This window comes from Kogia breviceps, chromosome 9 (assembly GCF_026419965.1).
Source record: "Kogia breviceps isolate mKogBre1 chromosome 9, mKogBre1 haplotype 1, whole genome shotgun sequence".
Lineage (NCBI taxonomy): Eukaryota > Metazoa > Chordata > Mammalia > Artiodactyla > Physeteridae > Kogia > Kogia breviceps.
The window spans coordinates 905,488-929,451 of record NC_081318.1 but is presented as its reverse complement, the minus strand read 5'-3'; the positions used below and the strand labels follow the sequence as shown (position 1 = coordinate 929,451).

General features: G+C 55.5%; 1 protein-coding gene across 7 annotated transcripts in view; it reads right to left on the bottom strand.

Moving 5' to 3' along the window:
• Positions 1–23,964, bottom strand: part of PTPRN2 (protein tyrosine phosphatase receptor type N2) — a 697,234-nt gene that overhangs the window by 417,096 nt on the left and 256,174 nt on the right. For 6 of the 7 annotated variants that reach the window (XM_067041729.1, XM_067041728.1, XM_067041727.1 and 3 more), the window contains 4 exons: positions 22,094–22,451; positions 9,916–10,134; positions 8,228–8,268; positions 6,832–7,211 (listed from right to left, as the gene is read on the bottom strand). In XM_067041729.1, coding sequence (XP_066897830.1) covers positions 6,832–7,211; positions 8,228–8,268; positions 9,916–10,134; positions 22,094–22,451 — 998 coding nt within the window. The remainder of the gene's footprint in view (positions 1–6,831; positions 7,212–8,227; positions 8,269–9,915; positions 10,135–22,093; positions 22,452–23,964) is intronic. The other variant, XM_067041732.1, reaches the window with a different exon arrangement.

Below are 23,964 nucleotides of genomic sequence, written 5' to 3'. Positions count from 1 at the left end.
TATAGACATAAACAGATGACGCAGATGTGAGATGTACAGAGGTACAGACGTAGGTATAGGTATGAGTGTAGGTTTACCTGTAGGTGTAGAGATGCAGACACAGATATGGACGTAGATACAGATAAATGTAGGTGTAGACATAGGTACACAGATACAGCTGACACAGACCTAAGCAGACGACACAGATGTAGGCGTACAGACGTAGGTCTCCACGCAGGTGCAGGTGCAGCTGCAGACACATACGTACAGGTACAGGTCCTCATGGCTAGACGAGAGCAGAGTCCCCACGTCACCAGAGCTTCCTGCGTTCCGCACCCCCAGGCTGAGCTGTAGGGCCAGGCGGTAGGAGTCGGCCTCTGAGGACAACCATACGGCAGAGAGAGGCTGGAGGGCCAGGTCCCAGGCCTGCTCGGTGTGGGCTGGACTTCCTTCCCCTCCCGGCCCCACCCACCACCAACACATCTCGGATCCCATGCGGGAAGGGGGCTCACAGTCAGAGGCCATAAGGGTCCCCTGGCACCATCGTTCCTTCTGGCACCTTCTGGGCAGCTAGACATGGCCAAGCTGACCTGGAAGGCGTTGGGCCAGAGAGGCACTGAAATTGTTTTCAACACCCATCATATTTGCACTTTTATGGCATTTTCTCACTTCGTCTACCGCCATGGTTAGAGGCCAGGCAAGTGTGAAATATCCTCCAGTTCTAGAATTCCAGCCAATAGCAGACATCAAAATCCAACACGGCCCTATAACCTCAGCAAACGTGAGCCTGCAGATTCCAAGCCATCGCAGACCAAAGAGCCACCTGCAAGGTGTCGCCTTATTTGGATCCCGAGTCAACAAGCTAATAAACGAAAACAAAGTTCTGACACTGATGTGACAACTGGAAATTTGAACACAAACTACGTATTTGATAGTATTAAGGGATTTGGGGTCTTCTGTAGGTGTGATATGGCATTACGGTATGTTAAAAAGAAAGAATCCCTCTGTTTTAAAGATATTTCATGAAATGCTTCTAAGACAGTATAAGTGGGATTTGTTTCAAAGGAGGAGGAGAGCTGGAAGTAGGTGGGCGGGGCCGGCCTCTGGGGCGCTGGGCCTGGGTCAGTGTCTCGCTCTTGTATGTGTTCAAAATTCTGCATAGGGAAAAGCAAACACAAATCTGCTGCCTCGTTAAAAATACGAAACTGACAGCCAGGGAGGCCTGTCGGACAGGGGACTCCGTGGCTGCATCTTGTCACCCAGGATGCCCAGGCCCTCGAGCTGAGGCCATGGGGACAGCGCCCAGGCCCCTGGAGCGCGGCCACCGGCAGGTTATCCTCGTGACCCCCAGGCTCCCTTAAATCAGCACAGAGGATGTAGATGTAGGGCTGTGAACTGACCCTGGGAGGGCTTTCTAAGTAGAACCTCTGTTTAGAGGCAAAAGCCTTGTCACCGGTGCTTTTAAAGACTCAGTCCTGTGACTTTGGGTTTCTGCTACCATCGGATCCGCAAACTGCCCCGGGAGGGACTCTCACATCAGTTACATCCCTTTTCCTAAGAATTTCCGCAAAGCCCGCCCCCAGCGGGCCGATCCTCGAGTGGAGGCCTCGGCTTCCGGAAGCCCCTCCTCACCCTGTCCCTTACTCCCCCAGCACAGAGGTACAGACGTAGGTATAGGTATGAGTGTAAAGTTCTGAGGGGAGGGCGGCGCCCTGGAGGAGGGACCCTGACCAAGGAGAGCTGCCTGGAGGAGGTGGCATCTGAGCGTGCTGGGCGAGGAGCAAACCCAAGGCCTCCCGTCAGGACCCCACACATTCCAGAGCGGAAAGGAAGCAGGCTGGGGAGGGAAACGGAGCCGCAGGGCCCAGGCCTGGGTCGTCAGGGACAGAATGACACGGTCAGGTTTAGGCTACGGAGCGCTCTCCTGGGGAGGAAGTTTGGAGGGGATGCGGGGAGACCTGGGAGGGGTCCTGCAGGGGCAGGGCTGGCGTGGAAATGTCAGTGTCAGCGTGGGCAGTGTCTCCTGGACTAGGAGGAGGAGCTGGGCAGCTGGGGGCGAGGAGGGAGGCACCACATCCCAGGTGACGGCAGAGGAAGCGGGCCGGGGTGGGCTGAGCACCGTCGAGTTCAGTCCCTGGGCTCCCGTAACCAGTACGAGGAGAGCGACGTGGAGAGAGCTGGGCCAGGGGTGAGACGTTTACAGGTAAAGATCTGGTTCGAGCTGTGACACGGGATCGGGAGGTTCTTTACTTTGTGGGCTTGGGGACCCACCCGGCTAACACTGCTTACATCTTCATTAAGAACACAGACAGCCCGGGGTGCTTTTTTTTGTTTGTTTTTTTGTGTGTGTGGTACACGGGCCTCTCACTGTTGTGGCGTCTCCCGTTGCGGAGCACAGGCTCCGGACGCGCAGGCGCAGCGGCCATGGCTCACGGGCCCAGCCGCTCCGCGGCACGTGGGATCTTCCCGGATCGGGGCACGAACCCGTGTCCCCTGCATCGGCAGGCGGATTCTCAACCACTGCGCCACCAGGGAAGCCCCAGCCCGGGGTTCTGAATCTCACAGCCTACTTTTGTACTTTCCTCGGCTGAATTTCAAAACACCCCACCGAGCCGAACGGAGGAGACACGTACGACTGACTCAGGGGAAGGATTACACGGCGTTACGCCTGGATCTCCGCCCTTTTGCGCCTCCTGTGTCTCGGTCATTGCGGGTCCTCAACACTCGTCCCGTTTCACAGCTGGGGCACCAAGTCCAGAAAGGCCGGCAGGAAGCAGCCGAGTCCGAACTGGGACACCGTCTGGGGCTGGGAGACCACTGCTCACCGCTCTTCTCCCTGACAGTCCCCAGAACTACCAACTAAGCAGTCAAGAATTGTAGATTTGGGATACCTTTTGTTTCTTTTTCTTACCATTTTTTCATACGCAAAAAAATGATTATTTTTACTCCTTAAGGCTATCTCCCCTTTCCCAGTCTCAAGTGATAGTGACCCCATCACACCAAAGACCGTCTTTCAAGACAAACAGACCGAAGGACGGATGGTGTCACGGGAGGGCTGTCCGGGAAGGGTTCCGCACAGACACGCGGCCACACCTCCTGAACACGTCATCGAGACACGGCCCGAGAGCGGCGCCGAGTACACAGAACGCCCCCCAGACATTCCGGGGGCCTCGCTTCTCCAGCAAGGGAGGGAAAAGCCGCAGAGATGGGCAGGCCCCGCGCCCGGCTGCCCACGAGCACAGAAGCAGCCACGTGAACTCCGAGGGGCTGCTCGGGCGGGGCGGGGAGGGGTGGAGGGCGCAGGGCGACCAGGGCAGGACAACCCCTCCGCGGAGCGGGAGCCCCGGGAGCCCCCCCACCCTGCCGCCCTGGCTGCGGCGCTGGCGAGCCCAGGGCACGCGGCTTCCCACTGCGGTGATGGATGGCGGAGGGCGGGCGGGCACCCCCGAGGGCTCCGAGCGGCAGGCGTCGAGGGCAGGAGGGCGGTACCCGGGCCGGCGCGGCCGGCGGGCAGCCTAGCGCTCGGGCCTGGGGCGGCAGACGCTCCCCAATGGTGCCAAACGCCGCCCCTTCTTCCGGACTCGCCGGCCCAGGCGCTACCCTTGCCCGGAGGAGGGGGTTGCAGCGCGCGGCCCGACGCCCCTCCCCTCGGCGCCCTCCTGACAGCCTCCCCCACCCACGGGCCTGCGCACCGCTTCTTCCGGGGGGCGGCCTCCCCGCAGTGACCGCCGCGGCCAACGCACGGGTCTGCTGAGCGCGCCCCCCGCGCGTTCCCGCGCCGCCGCCGTGGGATTCCCGCCCTCTCCACCGCGCCCTCTCCACCGAGCCCCAGGGCGCAGCCACCAGCGGGACCCGGGCCCCGCCCCACCTTGGGGGTTCCAGGTGGTCGGTGGGGGCGCGGGGGCTGCTGCATGCGCTCACGCCGAGGGTTTACTTCCCCAAAGTTGGTGTGCGCGGCTCGGACGGCCCTTGTACAGGAACAGGTCCCCGTAGGACACGAGGGCTCGTCTCCTCAGGAGGGCATCCCTGCCCAGCGCGCCGCATAGCTCCCAGTTTTTCGGCTGTAAAGGCGGTTTGGCCTCTGCTGACAGGTGACCAGTCCCCTCTGCTTCACATGCAGCCTCCATCCTGTGGTCACTTCCTGTCAATCTAACTTGAAATAACTTTTAAATCGTCCTTGGAGGACCTGGGATGGCTGCCCTGCCCTTCACGCGTCTTGAATAATCCATCCAGTTTGGAAAGAGGTTGACAATGTAAGCGGCAAAGGATTAAACTATAGCCCCGGCCGTCAGGAAATGTCCGAGCGAGGTCAGCCGCGCCATCAGGAAATGTCCGAGCGAGGTCAGCCGCGCCATCAGGAAATGTCCGAGCGAGGCCAGCCGCGCCTCCCCTGCCGATGTCAGGGAGGAGACGGCGCTGGGCTGCCTGAGCGCCTTCTTTTAGGAAGAACCAAACATACAAAAGTCACTTTTCTAAAAATAAAGAAAAGACAAAGAATAGTGTCGGATTCTTGTCAGTCAATAGTTGATCCGTTAAGGCTTAAACTGAGATCTGGTGAAATCTTGCCCCAGAGGATCCCAAATGACCAGTTAATCTGAGGGCAGAGGCAGAAAGCTCCATCTGTCCGTGGAGGGAGGGTGGGAGAAGCTTCTGGAGCATGTCTCCCCTGTGATACACAGAGAGTTCCGGACGTAAAGCTGTCGGCTGCACCACAGATCTTCCATCCGACGGAAACAGCAAAAGAGAAGATGGGAAATCAGCCAAGATAAGATAATGCTCTTTTTCTTTAACGCGTGCTTGTAGCAGGTAAATGTTCAGGCTCCAAAGGTGAGGCCAAGGAAAAGCCCTCAGGAAAATGAACTCTGGACGCACAGAAGAAGCCCTCAGAAGTGGCTTCGTGTCATAGGAAAGTCAGCAAGGACAAGAGGAGTCACCCGACGAGGTGGGTCTCCCTCCATCCATGCGTCGTCCACTCACGCTGGGTTTCCCGTGATGCCGAGGACGGTAGGCCTGGATGGTCCTGCTCTAAGTTCATCGTCCTCTGTTCTCCGTTGTGCACGTGGACTCGAAAAGTCTTCCCAATGATCAGAATCCTTTCCCAGCACTTTCACGGGGCCGCAGTCTCCTTTGTGCACAGCTGAGCCCCAGGCCCCAGACAGGAGCAGCCCCGTGCCCTGCGCCGGGGACCAGCCCTTGGGCATCAGGACATCCTGGTGGGAGGAAAGGTGCTCAGAGCAGCTGCACAGTGGTCCCTCCAGTGACCACACACACACACACACAACACAGAGATGCACACAGACACATCCACACACACACACACACAGGGACACATACGCACACACACATGCACACATACAGACACGCATATGCACACACACAACACCCATGTACACCCATGTATACATACATGCACACATACACAAATATACACAGACGTGCACACAACACAGATACACACAGACATAAACATACAGTACACGTCACACACGCGCACACACGACAGTGCCGTTTGCTGAGAAAGGGAAAACCCACAGCACGGGTCAGACTGCGCAACAGAGACGGCGGGAAGGCTCTGACTCAACAGCGCCCTCCAGGCCCCATGCGCTCCGTGTCACGCGTGACTCCGGCACACCCAGCAGGCCCCGTGCGCTCCATGTCGCGCGTGACTCCGGCACACCCAGCAGGCCCCGTGCGCTCCGTGTCGCGCGTGACTCCGGCACACCCTCCAGGCCCCGTGCGCTCCGTGTCACGCGTGACTCCGGCACACCCAGCAGGAGCTCCAGTTCTGAGCAGAGGGGCACAAGGCAGACACGGTGCGAGGAACACGGCCCGGAGGTTTGGAGGCCAGAACGGGCAGGCGCATCTTCATGAAAAGGCTGCAGAAACGAGGCGCCATTGCTGCGGATGCCTCCCAGCCCAGGAGAGAACACCGTCTTCAGTCTCACGGGGCCTTGACACAGGGCCTGTGTCTGTGGCACAGGCGGCGTTTGCCGCGTGCAGCGCAGTGACGGTGAACACGCGCGGAGGTGAGAGCGGAGCAGAGGCCGCGGAGTCAGCAGGAGGGACGGTTCCCGCCCCGACGTAGCCCCCGCCCCACGGGGAGTAACCACTAAAGCACACTCGACGCCGGACCAGAGGCACAGGATGACACAGAAGCAAAACCGCGGGTGGACGTGTGCACACGCCTGCACACGCACGCACGCCTGTGCGTGCGGCCAGACCGACGTGCTTTCCCTTGGAATCCCCGCTTCCATTCCATGAAGAAAACACACCGTGACAAAGCGTCAAACGTCAGATTCGTTAGTGGGATGACCTGAAGAGCAGGGCCGACCACTTGTCACTTGCCGGGCACATGGCACTTGATTCTGTCCCTTGTTACGCTCAGCACAAAGTTAAGGGGAGGACAGAACACTCCACGGTGTGCGGCACGTTCTTCCCTCTGAAGAGTGACTCGTACCCTATAGTATATGGACGACTTGAAGCTTCCGGAGTTCTAGCCAACGTGGGCTGCCCGGGGCACCCCCTGCACCACCCGTCCTGCCTGAGACACCCCAGCTCCAGCTCCAACAGGCACCCTGTGGTCTGAGCTGCAGGTGATGGGGCCAGGACCAAGGAGCCGGGCAGGGCTTTGTTTGGGGTTTGTTTGGTGGAGAATCACCGTCAAGCTCGGGTTCCCGGTCCAGAACACAGGGTCAGGGGGACGGCTGGCTCCTGGCTGCCCTCCCACACCTGCAAGACCAGGGATGCCCACCCTCCACCTCCAGGTGAAGACGGGGAGAAAAATGAAAGCGTTTCCCCAGCCTGTGCAGGGCCGGGATCTCCCCCATGGAGAGATGAAAAGCTCCCACTCACTCGTTTTCCGTCACAATGTAGCCGTACTCCTCCTGGGGAGGCTGGACTTCCAGCCGCAGGCCTCGGTCGGGGGGTCCCCAGGCCCCGGCGCCAGGGCGCTGGTCCTCCCGCGGGGCCGCCGGAGCCCGGAGCTGCGACGCCCCAAGCCCGCCCGGCCCCGGCTCCGGGTGCGGTGGCCTGTGCAGCAGCTCCTTGGAGTAGGTCTGGCTCTTTATGTTCTCCACCCCAACACGATCCTCCTCTGAAGACGGGGAGGCCTCGGGGTCCTCCGATTTCTTGATCTCCGTCTTGAAGGACCCGGCAAGACGGGGGGCTCCGGGCAGGAATGGAGACCCAGGACGCCGCAGGAGGTCCCCGAGCTTGACGCCCAAGCGGCTGACCTGGCAGAAAGGAAAGCAGCGTAAGAATGTGCCCCAAGTCACAGAGAAGCCGTCAGCACTGGGCTCTCAGGGGAGCGTGCGTCGGCATGGTTGAGCCTGGGGCTGGGAGCGGGCCGCACAGGGCGAATTCGGGGTCTGGCCGAATGCACGTCGTCTGGAGACCCCAAGCTCTGCTGGCCTCTCCCTGCGCGCCCCGAATTAGGAAACGCGTCCCCAGACCCCACGCTCCCTCCACAACTAGGAGAGCCGAACCCTCCATTTTTTATTTCTGATGGACATTTAAAAGAATTGTTGGTGTTTTCTTCACCACTTGCTAACAGGCACTGAACCAGGAACCCCTAACATAATCTGACAAGAGCAGTACTAACCAGAAATTCTTCTTTTCCACCCACAAAATAGAGTTTCGTACAACCTCATCACTGCCATTGCTTATGAATTGATTTTCTGCATCCTTAAGGCTAATACAAATGAGCAAAGGTTCTTCAACAGGGAAAACCAGCGAACGGCCCCGTGGGCAGGCATCGTCCATGTCCCAGCCTTTGCCAGACCCCTCTGGACCAGCACTGTCGAGGGGACCCTTGGCAACGAGGGAGGAGCAGTGATCTCCCCGTCCCCCCCAGTTACTAGGGAGCATGGGATGTGTGGCTGGCACAGCTGGGGAACTGAATTCTGACTGACTTAATTGTAATGGACTGAAGTTCACGCAGCCACGTATGGCTGGCGGAGACCAGCACGGACAGCACCGCGGGTGTGAATGTCCGGTAAGTGAACCTCGGAGACCAGGACACGCGGGATGACCTCAACGACACAAAGTGGCTGCGCAGTCTTATCACGCGGTGTTACCCTCCCGTTTCCCTGGGGGGGGCGTTCTGAGGAATATTAATTTGAGATTATGAGGGTTTTTCTATCTTTTTCTGGAAAAAATTATTTTGTATTTCATGTACGTTTGCCAAACTATGGACAAGAAAACTAACGTGACTCTGGGTTTCACAGGACCCGGACACGCCCCACCTTACCTCCTGGTAAACTCCTGCACCGCCGTCTCGCACTCTGTGATCTGTGAAAGACATGAGGTTCATCAAAATCCCGGTCCAGAACATCAGCACAAAGGTCACAGGACGTACAGCGTGACCACTGCATGGGTCAGGCACGATGACACCGGCCTCATTCCCGCGACAACGAAGCCTCCGCTTACAGTACAGGGATGGCGCTCCATAAAGTTCACGACAGAGGAGGGGTGACACGCTAACTCAGACACGAAGTCAGTCAGTCACGATGCCGGTTCCAGGGAACCACGTGTTATCCGTCCGATAGCTCAGGGCAAGAAAGAGCCGCTGAGCCAGGAGCAGTGGGCGGTTACAAAAAAGGAAAGTGAAGTGTCGAACCCACACAGCTCACGCCGAGATGCCCATGGACTGGTTATTTTCCTGTGGTGGCCACTCCTCTAAAGACACATGCAGGAGTCAGTGTGTGGCTCCTGTGCTCCCGCAGACCCTCCCAGCCCCGGGACAGGGACCATCGCCCCCCAGACCATCTCGTCCGAGTAGCAACCCAGCATCGCTTCCTGCGTCAGTCAAGCCATGCTTCGAGCTTCCAGGCAAGCCTTGTCCCAACCCGCAGAGGAGGGAGAGACGTGCACCTTTCACCTGGCATGTTCCTGGGTGCATACTGTGTGCAGCGCACTGCGTTAGCTCTTTAATGTAGCTTCCACGCCTTTGAGAAGCACTCAGGCAGCGGAGACGGGGCCTGCCCTGCTCGGCCCTCGCCCAGGGTTCCCTGGTGGCTGTTTGTGGGTGTGTGTATGTGTGAGTGGGTTGGGGTGTGTAAGCGTGTGTGTGAGTGTGCACGTGCTGGGGTGTGAGCGTGTCTGTGTGTGTGCACGTGCTGGGGTGTGAGCGTGTCTGTGTGTGTGTGCACGTGCTGGGGTGTGAGCGTGTCTCTGCGTGTCTGTGTGTGTGTGTGCATGTGCTGGGGTGTGAGCATGTCTGTGTGTGTGCACGTGCTGGGGTGTGAGCGTGTCTGTGTGTGTGAGTGTGTGCATGTGCTGGGGTGTGAGCATGTCTGTGTGTGTGTGTGTGTGCACGTGCTGGGGTGTGAGCGTGTCTCTGCGTGTCTGTGTGTGTGCATGTGCTGGGGTGTGAGCATGTCTGTGTGTGTGCACGTGCTGGGGTGTGAGCGTGTCTGTGTGTGTGTGTGTGTGCACGTGCTGGGGTGTGAGCATGTCTGTGTGTGTGTGTGTGCACGTGCTGGGGTGTGAGCGTGTCTCTGCGTGTGTGTGTGACTGTGTGTGTCAGTATGCGCGCCAGTGGGCGTGTGCCGGGGTGTGGGGATCTCTGCTGTCTCCCTGGAGCAGCCTCAGAGGCTGACGTGAGCCTCAAACAAACATTTGAATGAACCTCTTTCACTTCATTATTCAAATATTTGCCTCCACGTACTCACTCACACAATCCGGATGAAACCTCTTTCTCTCTCTCCTGTTTTTGCTCACCCGGAACCTCACGTGGAGGCATCACAGCCCCTCTCCTCCAGAGAGCAACTCGCCCTTCAGCATAAATGCTCTGGAAGGCTCAGCCTGCGAAGGAGGCTTCCAGAGGCAAAAGTTCAGACAGACACAAATCATTAACACGAATCCCACCTCGCAGCAGAAAGAACACCGCACAGCGCGCCACGTGCACACGCGGGCGAGCGGCCGGGAGGCGCTCACCTGGCGGGCCGTCTCTGCGGCGCGCGGCACCCGAGCGGCCCGCCTGCCCTCTCGGCCCTCCGCCGCCTCTCCCGGCGCCGTCCTGCTCCCCTTCCGCGCCCCCGCCTGGCATCGCGCTCGCTATGGCACGGGCTGCCTCGGCCACGTCCAGGGCGCTCAGACCCTCCACGCTGCCCGGGCGCTTCCGCAGGTCCTTCAGCAGAGCCTGAACACGTGCCCCTAGACGGCACACACAAAACAGACAAACCGAGACAAGGGACAGCGTTAGAACAAGGATACAAGGATGCAGAGGGGCGGCTACACGCAGGGGCAGACGGGCGGCACCTGCTGAGCACAGCAGAGGGACGGGAGCAAAAAAGAGCCAAATGGAATCCGCAAGTGAAGAGTTCAGTATTCGAAATGTACAAGCTCACTGGATGGGCTTAACCGCAGATTGGATGACGGAGGACAGGGAGCTGGTGAATCTGAGGACAAATAATGGAAACGATTATCATCCGTGGAACAGGGAGAACGGACTGGACAGACCTCGGCAACGTGGCCCAACATCAGGCATCACGAGCGTGACTGGATCTGAGAGGGAAAGGAGAGAGAGAAGGGGACAAAGAAAAGAAGGAAATCTCCACAAATTCCCCCAAATTGGTGAAGAGCATTAACTCAGAGGTTCGAGGCACTCGGTAAACCTCAAGAAGAATTAAAGAGAACCACACGGCGGCCTCTGACAGCCAAGCTCACAAGGCCGCACAGAAAACCAAGGCAGAAAAGATGTTAAATCAGCCAGAGGCGGGGCCAGGAGGGCGGCGGCCCCAGGACACACCCAGCGCCCTGTAAGCATGACATACGTGACATGAGACATAATTACACACTGGGTCATTTACATATGAGGGATGCATCTGAACCACGAAAAGACAATTCAGAAGTCCAGATTATACAGTGAAAATACCCTTGAAACGTGAGAGTGGAAGAAAGACATTTTCATATTATTAAAAGGAAAAGAGTTGTGATGCTCCCTCACCCTGGGCCTGCAGTGCAGGAGATGCTAGGAAAAGCTCTGCAGGCTGGAAAGCAGTGGGGGGCCGGAGCCCCCCACAAGGTTGGCCGCACGGTGGTGACAGCCCCGGCCTTGATTCCGTGTCAGCCAGGAGCTCCTGAGGCTCTGACCTCTGGGCCTTGCTGATCCCAGAGAGACGGACGTTCCCGGGGCCGCCCACGTGTACAGACAGCAAACGCTTCCAAATGCCCACCGACCAACCCAGAGCCCCACCCCGCCCCGAGGCCACTGGCCGCCTGCCCTGCGCACCCCGGGCCCAGGTCCCAACAACTAGGGGCCGCCCCTCCGCCCCGGAGCGGCTGACATTATTCACACCGGCCGGCCCTGCCGTGCCTGCTCCTTCCTGCGAACCCACAGAAAGGCCCCGCCTACAGCGCCCCTCCGTCTGCCCTGTCACCAGCCTGGCGCTTCCCTGCGTGGCCCCCGCCTCTGGGAAACGACCTTTCTCATGATAACCCGCTCCTGATCTGCTGGTCTCGCCACACCTAACAGTAATAAAAGCTGAACTTTGAAACAGCTTCCCGTGGAAGGAGATGCAGGCGGATGGGCTTGCCGCTGGCTGCTGCCTCTGCGGTCCTTCAGCCCGACCTGAGCCCCTGGGGAGGGCTCTGCCCCCCTGCACCCCTCCCCCCACAGCCCCGTAGGCACGTTTAGGGACCAAGCGCTTGCCTTAAAAATAACTTCCAGGGCTTCCCTGGTGGCGCAGTGGTTGGGAGTCCGCCTGCTGACGCGGGGGATGCGGGTTCGAGCCCCGGTCCGGGAGGATCCCACGTGCCGCGGAGCGGCTGGGCCCGTAAGCCATGGCCGCTGAGCCTGCGCTCCGCAATGGGAGAGGCCACAACAGTGAGAGGCCCACTTACCGCAAAAAAAAAGCAAAACAAAACAAAGGAAAAAACTTCCAGCAGTGAAGCTGGAAAAATATTTCTCACTTCCTCATAAACAGAAACACTGCACAAACACAGAGAAGCATGCGTGACACAGAACGGCGCAGGAGGCTGAAGGTTTGAGGGATTCTAACCACACACAGAATTCCTGCTTTTCTGGTCTGACAAAGGGCACATGTTGCTTCGTAGAAAAGAGAAAAACTAAGGTAGAGTAAACAGTAAGAAAAACAACACCTAGCTGTTTATTAAGCCTCTAGCATTATAAACACATCGCCTTTCAGTGGTCTGTACTGTCGCAGCCATGGCGTGAAGGGTGAGGAAACGCAACGCCCTGAAACTAGAGGCCGAGGCTGGGCCCCTGCAGGCGTGGTCCCTGCCAGGGGCCAGAGCACCGCAGGACCCACCATGGCGTCCCAGGACCCCGACCAAGGCAGGAAATGGAGCAGTACATTTACGAGACGTTTCTTAACAAGCGTTGAATCCAAAATGTGTTTCTGCGGAATGCAGACTTAACCAGGAAGTTCGGCTGAGGAGAAGGTTCCATCCCCGAGGGCCATGGCTCACCGAGGACCTGCTCCTCTTCTCCGCTGGACCATCCTCAATGCAACGCTGTGTCCCTCCTAACGAGGGCCCAAGAGGTGGACTCCCTGCCCCGACTGTGCCCTGCGAGGATGTTTCACCACCAAGTTAAGGCCCTGAGTCGCGCTGTCGGCCCGTTTCAAGGGGGTCCAGAACGTTTCCTTCCAAGAGTCCACTTCTCTCCGATTCCAGACTTGGGAGCAGGACCGGTGGGATTACTGTGCTAGAACCGTGATGCGCACGGGGGCACACGGGTCTCAGGGTGACAGCTCAGAGCCTGGGTAGCAAGTCGGCCGCGGACTGAACTGTGGCTGAAGCAGGCAGACTCTCCTGGGCACGGCCGGGCCTGTGGGCGGCCACGTCAGCGTCTCCCGACTCCCTGGTGCCCACCTCCGTGCAGGGGGCCAGGGTCTGTCGCCGCCCCGTGACCCTTTTGTCCCTCCCCCCCCAGCTGCTCTCAGGCTGCCTGGGTGGGAGACACACACTCCAGGTCATGAGGGAGGTGCATAACAGTGAGAGATTCAGGCCTCCCAGAGGGTCCCAAACCTAAAGAGCAGAGCTCAAGAGCGGGAGCTCTCCTCCACCCTTCGTCCTTTCCTTCCTTCCACAAATGCTCGCTGCACGTTTTCCATGCTCAGCCACCTGTCAAGGTGCAGGAATGATGCAGTTAGCAAAGCACTTGCTCGCACAGAACATTCATCTATAGTAGAAGAAACAGAAAATAAACACTTAAAAACAAACACATACAACGTCCGGTGGTGATGAGGCTGTGGGAACAATAATCCAGGGTGTGGAGGATGGGGCAGCGGGGAGGGCGGATGCTGTGTTACACAGGATTGTCAGAGAGAAGCTCAGAGACCCGAAGAAGGGAAGTCCTGAGCCCAGGGACTATCTTAAGGAAACGCTCTGTGGGCAGAGGAGACGGCAAGTGCAAAGGCCCTGGGGCAGAGGCACCAGAAGGACAGAAAGGTGGCCAGAGTGGGTGACCTGGAGCAGCAAGGGGGCTGTGAAGTCGGGGGCATTTTACAGGGTTCTCAGACCGTGAAAAGGACCTGGATTTTTGCTGAGTGAGATGAGAAGCCCTTGCTGGGTTTTGAGCAGTGAGTCATCATCTGGTTTACAATTTTAAGAGGCCTGAAGGCTTGAGACAAGGTCAGAGCAGGGAGGCCGGAGGAGGCTCCTGCAGGAACCCAGCTGGGGATGGAGGTACAGCCGGTAGAGCTGGCGGGAGCCCATGTGTGTTTCTATGGCAGGTCCAGATGGACCAGATGTGAGGTTCAGGGGACGGAACAGAGCCCAGGTGGGTGACAACAGACAGCAAAGCTGGAGGAGCTGTGTGAGGTCAGCTCCCAACGTTGGGGGAGCCTGGGCAGGGGTGGAGGCTCTCGTCAGCCCCTCAAAGCATCCCACCGGGCGATGTTTTGTTTTATGCAACCCAGGGCAGGAAGAACGCTGGTCAAACACAGGGCAAGTCAGACCAGAAATCCTAAAAGACCCACCACCAACAGGGGGTCACGGTCTTTTGGAGAAAGGGTGCTCTGCAGCCAGCCACACCCAGGCTCCAGTCTCGGGGCCCGTCTGTGTAGATGGGTCACTTACTCCCACTTGAAGGGGTTACTGAGAAAATGAAATCAAAGGTATAGACCGTCCACCACGTCTAATAACCAAATAGCTAAGGGGAAACTGTGCCCCTCCTCCAATCATCTGTGCTGACATTTAATAACTCAGAGAAACCCTCCCTACGGTTACCTCATGTCCTTTCCGTTAACTTCCCTCTGCTCTGTTCTCCTTATTTGGAGGGAAGAGCAGAAATAGACCTGCAGTGTGAAAACACTCGTGTTCTTTAAGATAAAGACCAGAGAACAGGAGAGACTTTCCGTGGGCCCCTCTGACTATAACGAGAAACATCCATCTTCAAAATGGTGTAATAGAATGTAATTCCTAAAATTGTCTCCTCTCACCCCAAAAAGAAACTCTTCAGATTACCATTAGTGAAAAATAACTAAAACACCCACAGGTATACACTGGTAGATGCTAAGCGGCTGGGCCACTTAGGAGGAGAGCAATTAACTCGCGTTAGCGATCACCTCCCGCGTCAGTGCTGTTGACCAGTGAGTCAGCTCAGAGGCACGCGCTGTCAGTCACCTGAAGACGAGCAGAAACGGGGAAATCCTCTTTAAAGAGTCTAGCCGGCCCCGGTGGCCTGAAGAGGGACCCTGGCGCGGAGCACAGTCAAACACCACACACATCAAAGCGAGACGCTCTGTTCCGGCTGCCGCACCGTGTAATTCCGAGATCCGGCCGGCTTATAATGACATTTTAAGTAGCTTTCAATGTGCCAAGTGGGCTCTAGCGGAGCAATTACACGAAATGTCAGGACATCAAATATGTAAGGCCCGGAGTAGGAGATCAGCTCCCATGAACAACTGCTGCAGGCCTGACCTACAGAAATTATATGTCTTAATAGGGTCCCCCAGACAAATGCTACAAGCTTTAGAGAATAAGCAATGGTGTGCAGTTAACCTCACACAAATCTGCTTTCACAAAGAGGACGCGAATCATACACAACAGTTTCTGCTCCTGAGTGCCTTGATCACCACGTGTCCATGAAAGCACACAGTTTAGGCACGTACAAACACACACGTCACCGCCATCACCGTTATCGCCAGTACCACCCTCATCACCCTCGTCATCACCATTACTGCACCCGGGAGCAGCCTAGACACGTGCTGCGTGGCAAATGCAGACCACAGCAGGAAACCTCCCAGGAAGGGCTGCCCGGGGCAGCCCCTGCAATCTGTCTACATTAACGAAATGGGCTGAATCAGCAAGGCATCTGGGTCCCATTCGTGGAAACGCCCTCTGAATGTGAGAGCTGCCGAACTCCCTCCCCGCAGCCCAGGTTGGATGGCAGATGCCCAGGTGTGCACGCTTCACACTGCAGTGCTGCAGACAGGAGCTCAGTCTATGATCAGAGCCAAACCAATGTGTATTTACCACAATTTTTAAAAATTTAAATACAAAAGTGGCCTCGCACTTTTTATTACCTAAGAGTGACGGGAGTTCCCGGGACGTGCCTGAATTTTAACCCAGAGACGGAGGAAGAGAGAGCGCTGGCGAACGCCCTGAAGGGACACGGGAAAGGGGGGCAGCAGCTGCGCATGGCCACAGCCCGGGTCAGCCATGCGGTGCGTGCCCTCGCAAACGCGCACGCGGCACGGACAGGTGCACCCGCGGCTCACAGCACACGCCTGCTGGCGATGAGAGCAAAGGTGACTTGGTTTCTTCTTTCTGCACGCCTGTTATTCTGGTTTTGCATGGTAACCGTTTCCTCCTCCTGCAGCTGGTAAGAAGCACCACAAATAATCCTTTACACGTTCTGACTTCCATCGAGGACGGATCACAGAATGCAGAGCAACCGAGGAGCGCTCCCGGCCGGGCCACAACCCGAGACACGGCGTCCTGGACGGGAGAAGCTGGACCAGCCGCGTCTGAATCCCACACTTCACGCTTTGTCGTCTGCCCTTGCCACTATCCTACTGCACGCTGGTCTTTTAACTTTATGTGAATTAAAGCTTTTTCAAAGGCGACAAGGTGTACATAATGAATAAATGAAGGAAGAGGGTCTCTTTTCTAAGTTTTTACCAAATGAACATTTGCCATGCACGTGAAGTCCGTGGCCTGATTTACTTATTCGGGAGCAGGGATGGGTGGGTTTTCATGAGCCCCGAGGGCTACACATTGGTCTCGACCGTCCTGCAGAAGGGCAGCCACTCTCTGAATCGCCCACGTCTCTGTCCCCCGCACTCTACACCCTTCGGGTGCCCGGCACAGCCAGCTCTCCGGGGCTGCGCCCCCGGGGAGGTCACACACCCTGGCCCTCTGGGCCTCCCTTCTGACTTTCTCGCTGGTGCTTTCAAGGTGAAACTGGGTTTTGAGGACAGGGCTGCTGCGTCCTTGCGCCTTCCTAGGGATCCTGTGCTCGCGGCTCACTGAATCTACCCGAACACTCCCCGAGGCTCTGAAGGATGTTAGACCGAACGGCAGGGGCAGTTTTCCGGGGGTGAGTGGTGTGGAATGGCCTGTCTGTGACTGGTCTGGACAGGTAACCCCGGGAAGCTCTGCGGCTTCAGAGAAGGTTGGTCTTTTCTTGCCTTGTCCTTTTTCACTATGTAAGAAGAGAACCCTTCCTCCTTCCAGCCCTGGCTGACACCCCTGCCTCCCGCAGGTGACCCTTCTCTACTCCTCTGCTACCCCTAAAGGCTCAGCACACAACACTGCACACAATGAATAGTCAGAGAAAGCTAGAATTTGGAGCTGAATGGCCATTTAAAACATTGGAGTCCAGGACCAACTGGCCCGAGAAACAAAGCACATTGTGTTTAAATCTGCATTTTAGACAGTTGGTTCTTAAAAGCTTCCATCCACTCTGCCTTAAGTGATCTGACTTTGGGACAAGTGCTATCACCTGCCATCTCAAGCTGTAGTTTCCTCATCAGGAAAACGAGGTTGACGATAACACCATCTTTCGTGGTTGACGTGAAGAGCAAACGACACCATTCATCCGCTCAGCAAACACCCTGCAAGGCACACGCTGAGCCCTGGGTGCAAATGTGAGAAAAGAAGCGCAGTTTGCCGGCTTCCTTCAGCCGATGGTCTACAAGCGGAGACAAACGTTTATCAAATACCTGCAAGTGCACACGTCAGACCGTGAGACGTGTTCCAGGGAAAAGCACAGCCCTGCGAGGGCTTCCCTCGAGGTGGGGTAGGGTGACGTAAGCTCCTCTTGTTGAGGGATCGAGCACTTTCCAAGCAGTCAAGGTGAAATGTGCCGGGAAGGTTACGTGGCCGGGGCTGCTGGACGCTCACGAGACGCAGGGAGGTAGCGTCTCCCTCGCAGAAGGTCGCTGCCCCCCGGACGCTTCTTGCCAAACGCTGAACCCGACGGTCACATCTCCGAGCTCCTCGTTCACAGGACGCGTGGAACAGGGGAACAAGTACACGTCCTCTTTGGGGTGCAGTCGGGAAAGGCCAGGACACGGGTAACAGGACAGCATCAACAGGCAGGAAAGCAGAGAGCTGGTCTCGCCAAGAGAAAACTCACAGCCACGGCGAGCCACAAACCGTGAAGGGTCACAGAGGGATGAACCCCTCCTCTGAGGAGCGAGGGGTATGAGCTCCACGGGAGGCTCTCCAGCCCCTAGATCCTGCACAGGAGAGATGAGCCCCCCAAACACCTGGCTCTGAAAACCAACCGGAAACACATCTAAGGAAACTGCAGAACTACAGAGCATGGGAAAGTCGCTCTTCAGGGACCCTCGTGCAGACTCACTTGACTCAAAACCAACGCAAACGTGCCTGACTGCAAGGCACCTGGATCACAGAGGAAGGAGACCCACTTACTAGTCTTGAAGTACCTGCTGGAGAAACAGGGACCACGTGGGGTGCTCCCCAGGGACTGAGACACTGCAGGAGCCATTGTGGAAACCACCACCTAACCTGGTAGCACCCTGCCAGGAGCGCTGCCACCCCCGCACCACAGCAGGGCTCGCGACCAGTCAGGCGATAACCCCACCCGCCAGCGCCCCTCCGCAACCCTGACCTCGCCACAACAGGAGGGCAGGTGCCCCACACGGGCACACCCCTTGAGCCCCCGGCTCCGGTGGCCAGTGGGATGGCACCTCTGAGCCCCACAGGATGTCTCCTACAAAAGCCACTCCTCAAGACTGGGAGAGGTAGCTGATACACCTAACACAGAGAGACAGACACAGAGAGTTAGGCAAAATAAGGAGACAAAGGAACATGTTCCAATCAAAAGAACAAGACATAAACCTCTGAAAAAGAACTAAACGAAATAGAGAAAAGCAACTCAGCTGATAAAGAGTTTCATATAATGGTCATAAAGATGCTCACTGAACCCAGAAGGAGAATGGATGAACACAGCCAGAACTTAACAAAGGGACAGAAATGATAAGAAACTACCAAACAGAAGTTATGACTGAACAGAAAAATGCACTAGAGGGTTTCAGCAGCAGGCTGGATAAGGCAGAAGACGCATCAGCAGCTGGAAGACAAAGCAGTGGAACTCAGAGCGGCAAAACAAAAAAGAACTTAGAAAGTGAAGATATTTTAAAAGACCTATGGGAAAACATCAAGCGAGATAACATTTGCTTTACGGGGACCCCAGAAGGAGAAGGGAGAGAGAGAAAGGGCCAGAAAAATTATTAGAAGAAATAGTGGCTGAAAAGTTCCCTAACCTGGGGAAGGAAACAGACATCCAGGTCCCGGAAGCCCATAGGGTACTGAAGAAGATGAACCCAAAGAGACACATACCAAGACACATTATAATTAAAACGGTAAAAGTTAAGGATAAAGAGAATCCTAAAAGCAGCAAGAGAAAAACAACTTGTTCCATACAAGGGAACCCCCGTGAGGCTATCGGCAGATTTTTTAGCAGAAAGTTTGCAGGCCAGAAAGAAGTGGCATGACATATTCAAAGTGCTGAAAGGAAAAAACTTCCAACCAAGAATTCTCTACCCAGAGAGGTCATCATTCCTTGTTCATGGATTAGAAGAATTAATATTGTGAAGATGTCCATACTACCCCAAGCAATTTACAGATTCACTGCAATCTCTATCAAAATTCCAATGGCATACTTCACAGAACTACAACAAATCATTCTAAAATCTGTAAAACTACAGAAGACCCTGAATATCCAAAACAATATTGAGAAAGAAGAACAAAGCTGAAGGCATCAAGCCCCCTGACTTCAGACTATACTACAAAGCCTCAGTTATAAAACAGCATGGTACTGCACAAAAACACACACATAGATCAATGGAACAGAACTGAGATCCCAGCAATAAGCCCACCCTTATCTGGTGAATTAATCTACAATAGGGGAGGCAAGAACATACAGTGGAGAAAAGGCAGTCTCTTCAATAAATAGTGTTGGGAAAACTGAACAGCCACATGTCAAAGAATGAAACTAGACTACAATCTTACCCCATACACAAAAATTAACTTAAAATGAATTAAAGACTTGAACGTGAGACCTGAAACCATGAAATTCCTAGAAGAAAACATACACAGTAACCTCACTGACATGGATCTTAGAGATGTTTTTGTGGACCTGACACAAAAAGCAAGGGAAGCAAATGCAAAACAGAAACAAATGGGGCTGCATCAAACTAAAAAGCTTCTGCACAGCCAAGAAAACCATCATCAAAATGAAAAGGCTCCCTACTGAATAGGAGAAGAGACCCGAAAAGCATATAATAACAAGGGGCTAATAGCCAAGATATAAAAAGAACTCATACAACTCAATGACAAAAAGCCAAAAACCTGATTAAAAAATGGGCTGAGGATCTGAATAGACATTTTTCAAGGAAGACATACAGATGACCAACAGGCACAGGAAAAGATGCTCAACATCACTCATCATCAGAGAAATGCAAAGCAAAAGCACAGTGAAATATCGCCTCATTGATATCACCTGTCAGAATAGCTATTGTCGAAAAGACAAGAAATAACAAATGTTGGACAGAATGTGGAGAAAAGGGAACCCTCGTGCACTATTGGTGGGAATGTAAATTGGTGCAGCCACTTGGGAAAAGAGTATGGAGATTCCTCAAGAAATTAAAAACAGAACTACCACATGATCCAGCAATTCCACTCTTGGGTACTTATCCAAAGAAAACAAAAACACTAATTCAAAAAGATATATGCACCCCCATGTTCATTGCCAATAGCCAAGATATGGAAGCATCCTAAGTATCCATCAACAGAATGGATAAAGAAGATGTGGTGGGACTTCCCTGGCAGTCCAGTGGTTAAGACTTCACCTTCCGATGCAGAGGGTACAGGTTCGATCCCTGGTAGGGGAACTAAGATCCCACATGCCTCAGGGCCAAAGAACCAAAACATAAAACAGAAGCAATATTGTAGCAAATTCAGTAAAGACTTAAAAAAAATGGTCCACGTCAAAAAAAAAAATCTTAAAAAAAAAAAAGATGTGGTACATACATATATACAATGGAACATTACTCAGTCATGAAAAAGAATGAAATTCTGCCATTTGCTACAACATGGATGGACCTAGAGGGTATTAAGCTAGTGAGATAAGTTGGACAGAGAAAGACAAATACCGTATGATTTCACTCACATGTGGGGTCTAAAATAAAGGAGCAAAATAAAGCAAAACCTCACAGATACAGGGAACAGATTAGTGATTACCAGAGAGGAAGGGGTTGATGGGGGCAAAATGGGTGAAGAAGTCAGCTGTATGGAGATGGATGGTAATTAGACCTTTGATGGTGATCACTGTAGTGTATACAGATGTCAAACTAAAATGTTGTACACCTGAAACAATATTTTTTTAAAAAATGATGCAAGGGAATAAAAGGGGGAGGAGAAAGCTTTTTTGGCTTAAAAGGGGCTTAACAGGTACGTCCACCAATTCAGTGGACCGTCTTTGGATCCTGCCTTCAAAGAACTGACTGTAAAGAAAATTTACCAGTGAGAAATTTAAACATAGATATCTGGTGATATGAAGACATCAGTATGAAGTTTAACATGGGATAAAGCTGTTGGTTAGGTTTATTCAAGAGTCGTATCTCTGGCAGTGCAATACTGAAGTGTGACAGGTGAAGTCTGACAGTCAGCGTAGGGGAGGAGGGGGTCACAGAAGTAGCGAGAGGAGCCCGGCAACGCACGTGTGGGCATTCATCCTACAAGTCTCTCTGTTTGCTCTGAGACTAACATTTTACATGACTCTTCAAAGCACACAGCGCAACTGGGAAGACAATATATACAAAAAGATAAGCAACACTGCAACGTAGCACAGGAGAAAGCGCCAGCCAAATGATGCCGGTAATGAGGGTCACTGGAGAGCGGAGACGGCATCTTCAGAGCGTGTTCCCCGAAGAGCCCCACCAGAGCAGCCCCGATCAAGCCTCCACTTACAGACAGGGAGCGATAATGGGAGCAGACACTCCATATTTTCTTAATCTGTTCCCCGCTTGATGTTATTATTTGTATCTCTTCAAAGGAGAAGTCATATTTTATCGAAACCGCACTTTATATTTTACGGTCTTAGGGACAGGCTGTTAGAAAACAGATGAGGCCCTTGGGCATCTTACAGAGGCTATAGGACCGGCCAAGAGCCCTCCTCCCGTGGGGCGACCGCAGCAGGGGAGACTCCCGTCAAGGGCCGAGGCGGCGGCCTCGAGGGCCCAAGCACACTCACGGCACCGGCGGCAGCGCTGGATTCAGGCCGGCCTCATGCGGACCAGCAAACGCCCGTAGGCCAAGGAGCCGGGCCTGAGTCTGACCGCAGGAGCGGAGAGGCGGAGACGACAGGCAAGGGCCGTGGACTCGGAAGCCGTTTATATTCAATTCGCCAAACGCTGGGCGGGGCCCGCTTTGGCCTGAGAGTCGTGTTCCCTCATCACCTCCACCAGTGAAGTCCTGAAATAGCGAGACTGTCGGGGCAGCGGGAGCTAAACGCGAGGGCGCCTCCCCCAGCTGACCGAAGGCCCCTCCCACCCCTCGGCCCCTCCCCTCGCGGGGGCGCCTGGGGCGCGTGGACGGAGCCTCGGAGGCCCGGCCTGGGCAGCCGCCCGAGAGACGGAAACGAGCCGACGAGAAGCGCGCAAAGGGTACTCACCGTCGTCCGTGCCCAGGGCGTCCCCGGGGTCCGGAGGCGAGGCCCATTTCCGGGGGTCCGCCGGGGCCGAAAGGACCCTGGGCTCTCGCCAGGGCGCGCGCACGAGGTTGCGGGGTGCGGGGTCGCCGTCCCTGGGGGGCGCGGGGGGCTTCCGGGCCGCGTAGGCACCCAGCGCGGCGACCAGACTCTGCCTGTCCGCACCGCCGGCCACCTTGGGGCTGAGCTCGTCTGGCTGGAGCCGGCGGAGCGTGCGAAGCGGGCGGTCCCCGGGGAAATTGGCCCGGGACGCGGGGGCGTAGGTCAGGGCGGACGTCCGGGCCACGAAGGTCAGCACGCTGTCGGCCGGGGGGTCCTCACCCTGCAGGGGCCGGGGGACAAACAGCAGGTGAGCGCCCATCGACGGGCAGGCCCTGAAGTGGCGCCGGGTCTGGACCTCCAGGCGCCAAACAGCACCCCAAACAGGCACCACGGATTAATTCACCGACGGGCCGGGTCCCACGTCCACATTCCTCCCACAGTGTTCTTTTCATAACAGCTTTGTTGAAACACAGTTCACACGCCATGAGATTCACCCCATTCCGTGTCTTTAGTAGATCCACAGAGCGGTGCAAACACCGCCTGATACAGAACACTTTATCACCCCATTCCCATTCCTCCTCCCCGCCCCACGCCCCGGGCAACCGCTCATCTACCTCCCTTCTCCATGAATTTGCCTATTTTGGACATTTCATGTAAACAGAATCACAATGGGGCCCCTGTGTCTGGCTCCTTTCGATGAGCATGATTATACCAAGGTGCATCCGTGTTGTAGCACGTCGCTGCCAAATTCCTTTGCATGACTGAAAATGATTCTGATTAAGGGCAGAGCACATTTTGGTTTCTTCATTCCTCAGCCGGTGAACCTCTGGTTGTTTCCATTTTGGGGCCGTTGGAATAACGCTGCTGTGAACCTTCGTGCACGAGCCTCTGTGTGGACCTACGTTTTCATGTGTCCCGGGCACGTGCCTGGGCGTGGCGAGCTGGGCAGTGGTCAGCTCTGCACGAACCGTCCAGGAGCCGCCAAAACGTCCTCCTGCGTGGCTGCACCGCTGTCACGGCGCCGGCAGCGTGGGGGGGCTGCATTTCTCCACTTACTGTTTTGTATTTCACGGGATAGCTGTCTTCCTTTGACACAGCCATGCAGTGGTGAGGGTGCTCCTGTAGGTCTGCCGGTTGAGTGGTGCAGAGCCCCTTCTCACGTGCTCATGCCTTCTGCGGGGACCGTCTACCCAAGCCCTCTGCCTGCACGGCTGGGTGCTGTACACCCACAGAGTAGCTTCCCCCGCGACTGACTCTCTCCTTTGTCTGACGGTTTTCATGTCACTCCAGCTCCTGCCTGTACTGATCCCTCGAATCCCTTTTACGTCCACCCGGTCCTTTTAACCGCGGTATTCTGGCCCGTGAAGCTGCCAGGGCCTCTTGTTTTACGGATGATGTCGAATCCATGGCCTTTCCCTCAGCCTCCGCCCACTTTCCCTCCTCACTCGTTTAGTAAACGTTGCCCGGACATGATCTCGTCACATGTTGTTTTGCCCACTAGACGGAACAAGGCCCATGTTTCCTCACGTCTGGGACAAGTGTAAAAACGTGAGAAATCGCAGTGCTCTTCCTCTGACGATGGCACCGTCGGAACTTCATGGACAAACAGTAATTGCCCACTTGGAGATGACTCGGGGCTGCTTTCATGGTTTTTCTCTGGGTGCAAGGACCATAAACTTTTAAAATCTTGCCCGTTGCTATCTTCTACATGCACCTCCCTTGGGGCACAGATCAGGGTTTAGTCAGTGGGTACATACTTGGGGATCTAGTTAAGATGTGCAGCCGTCACTGAA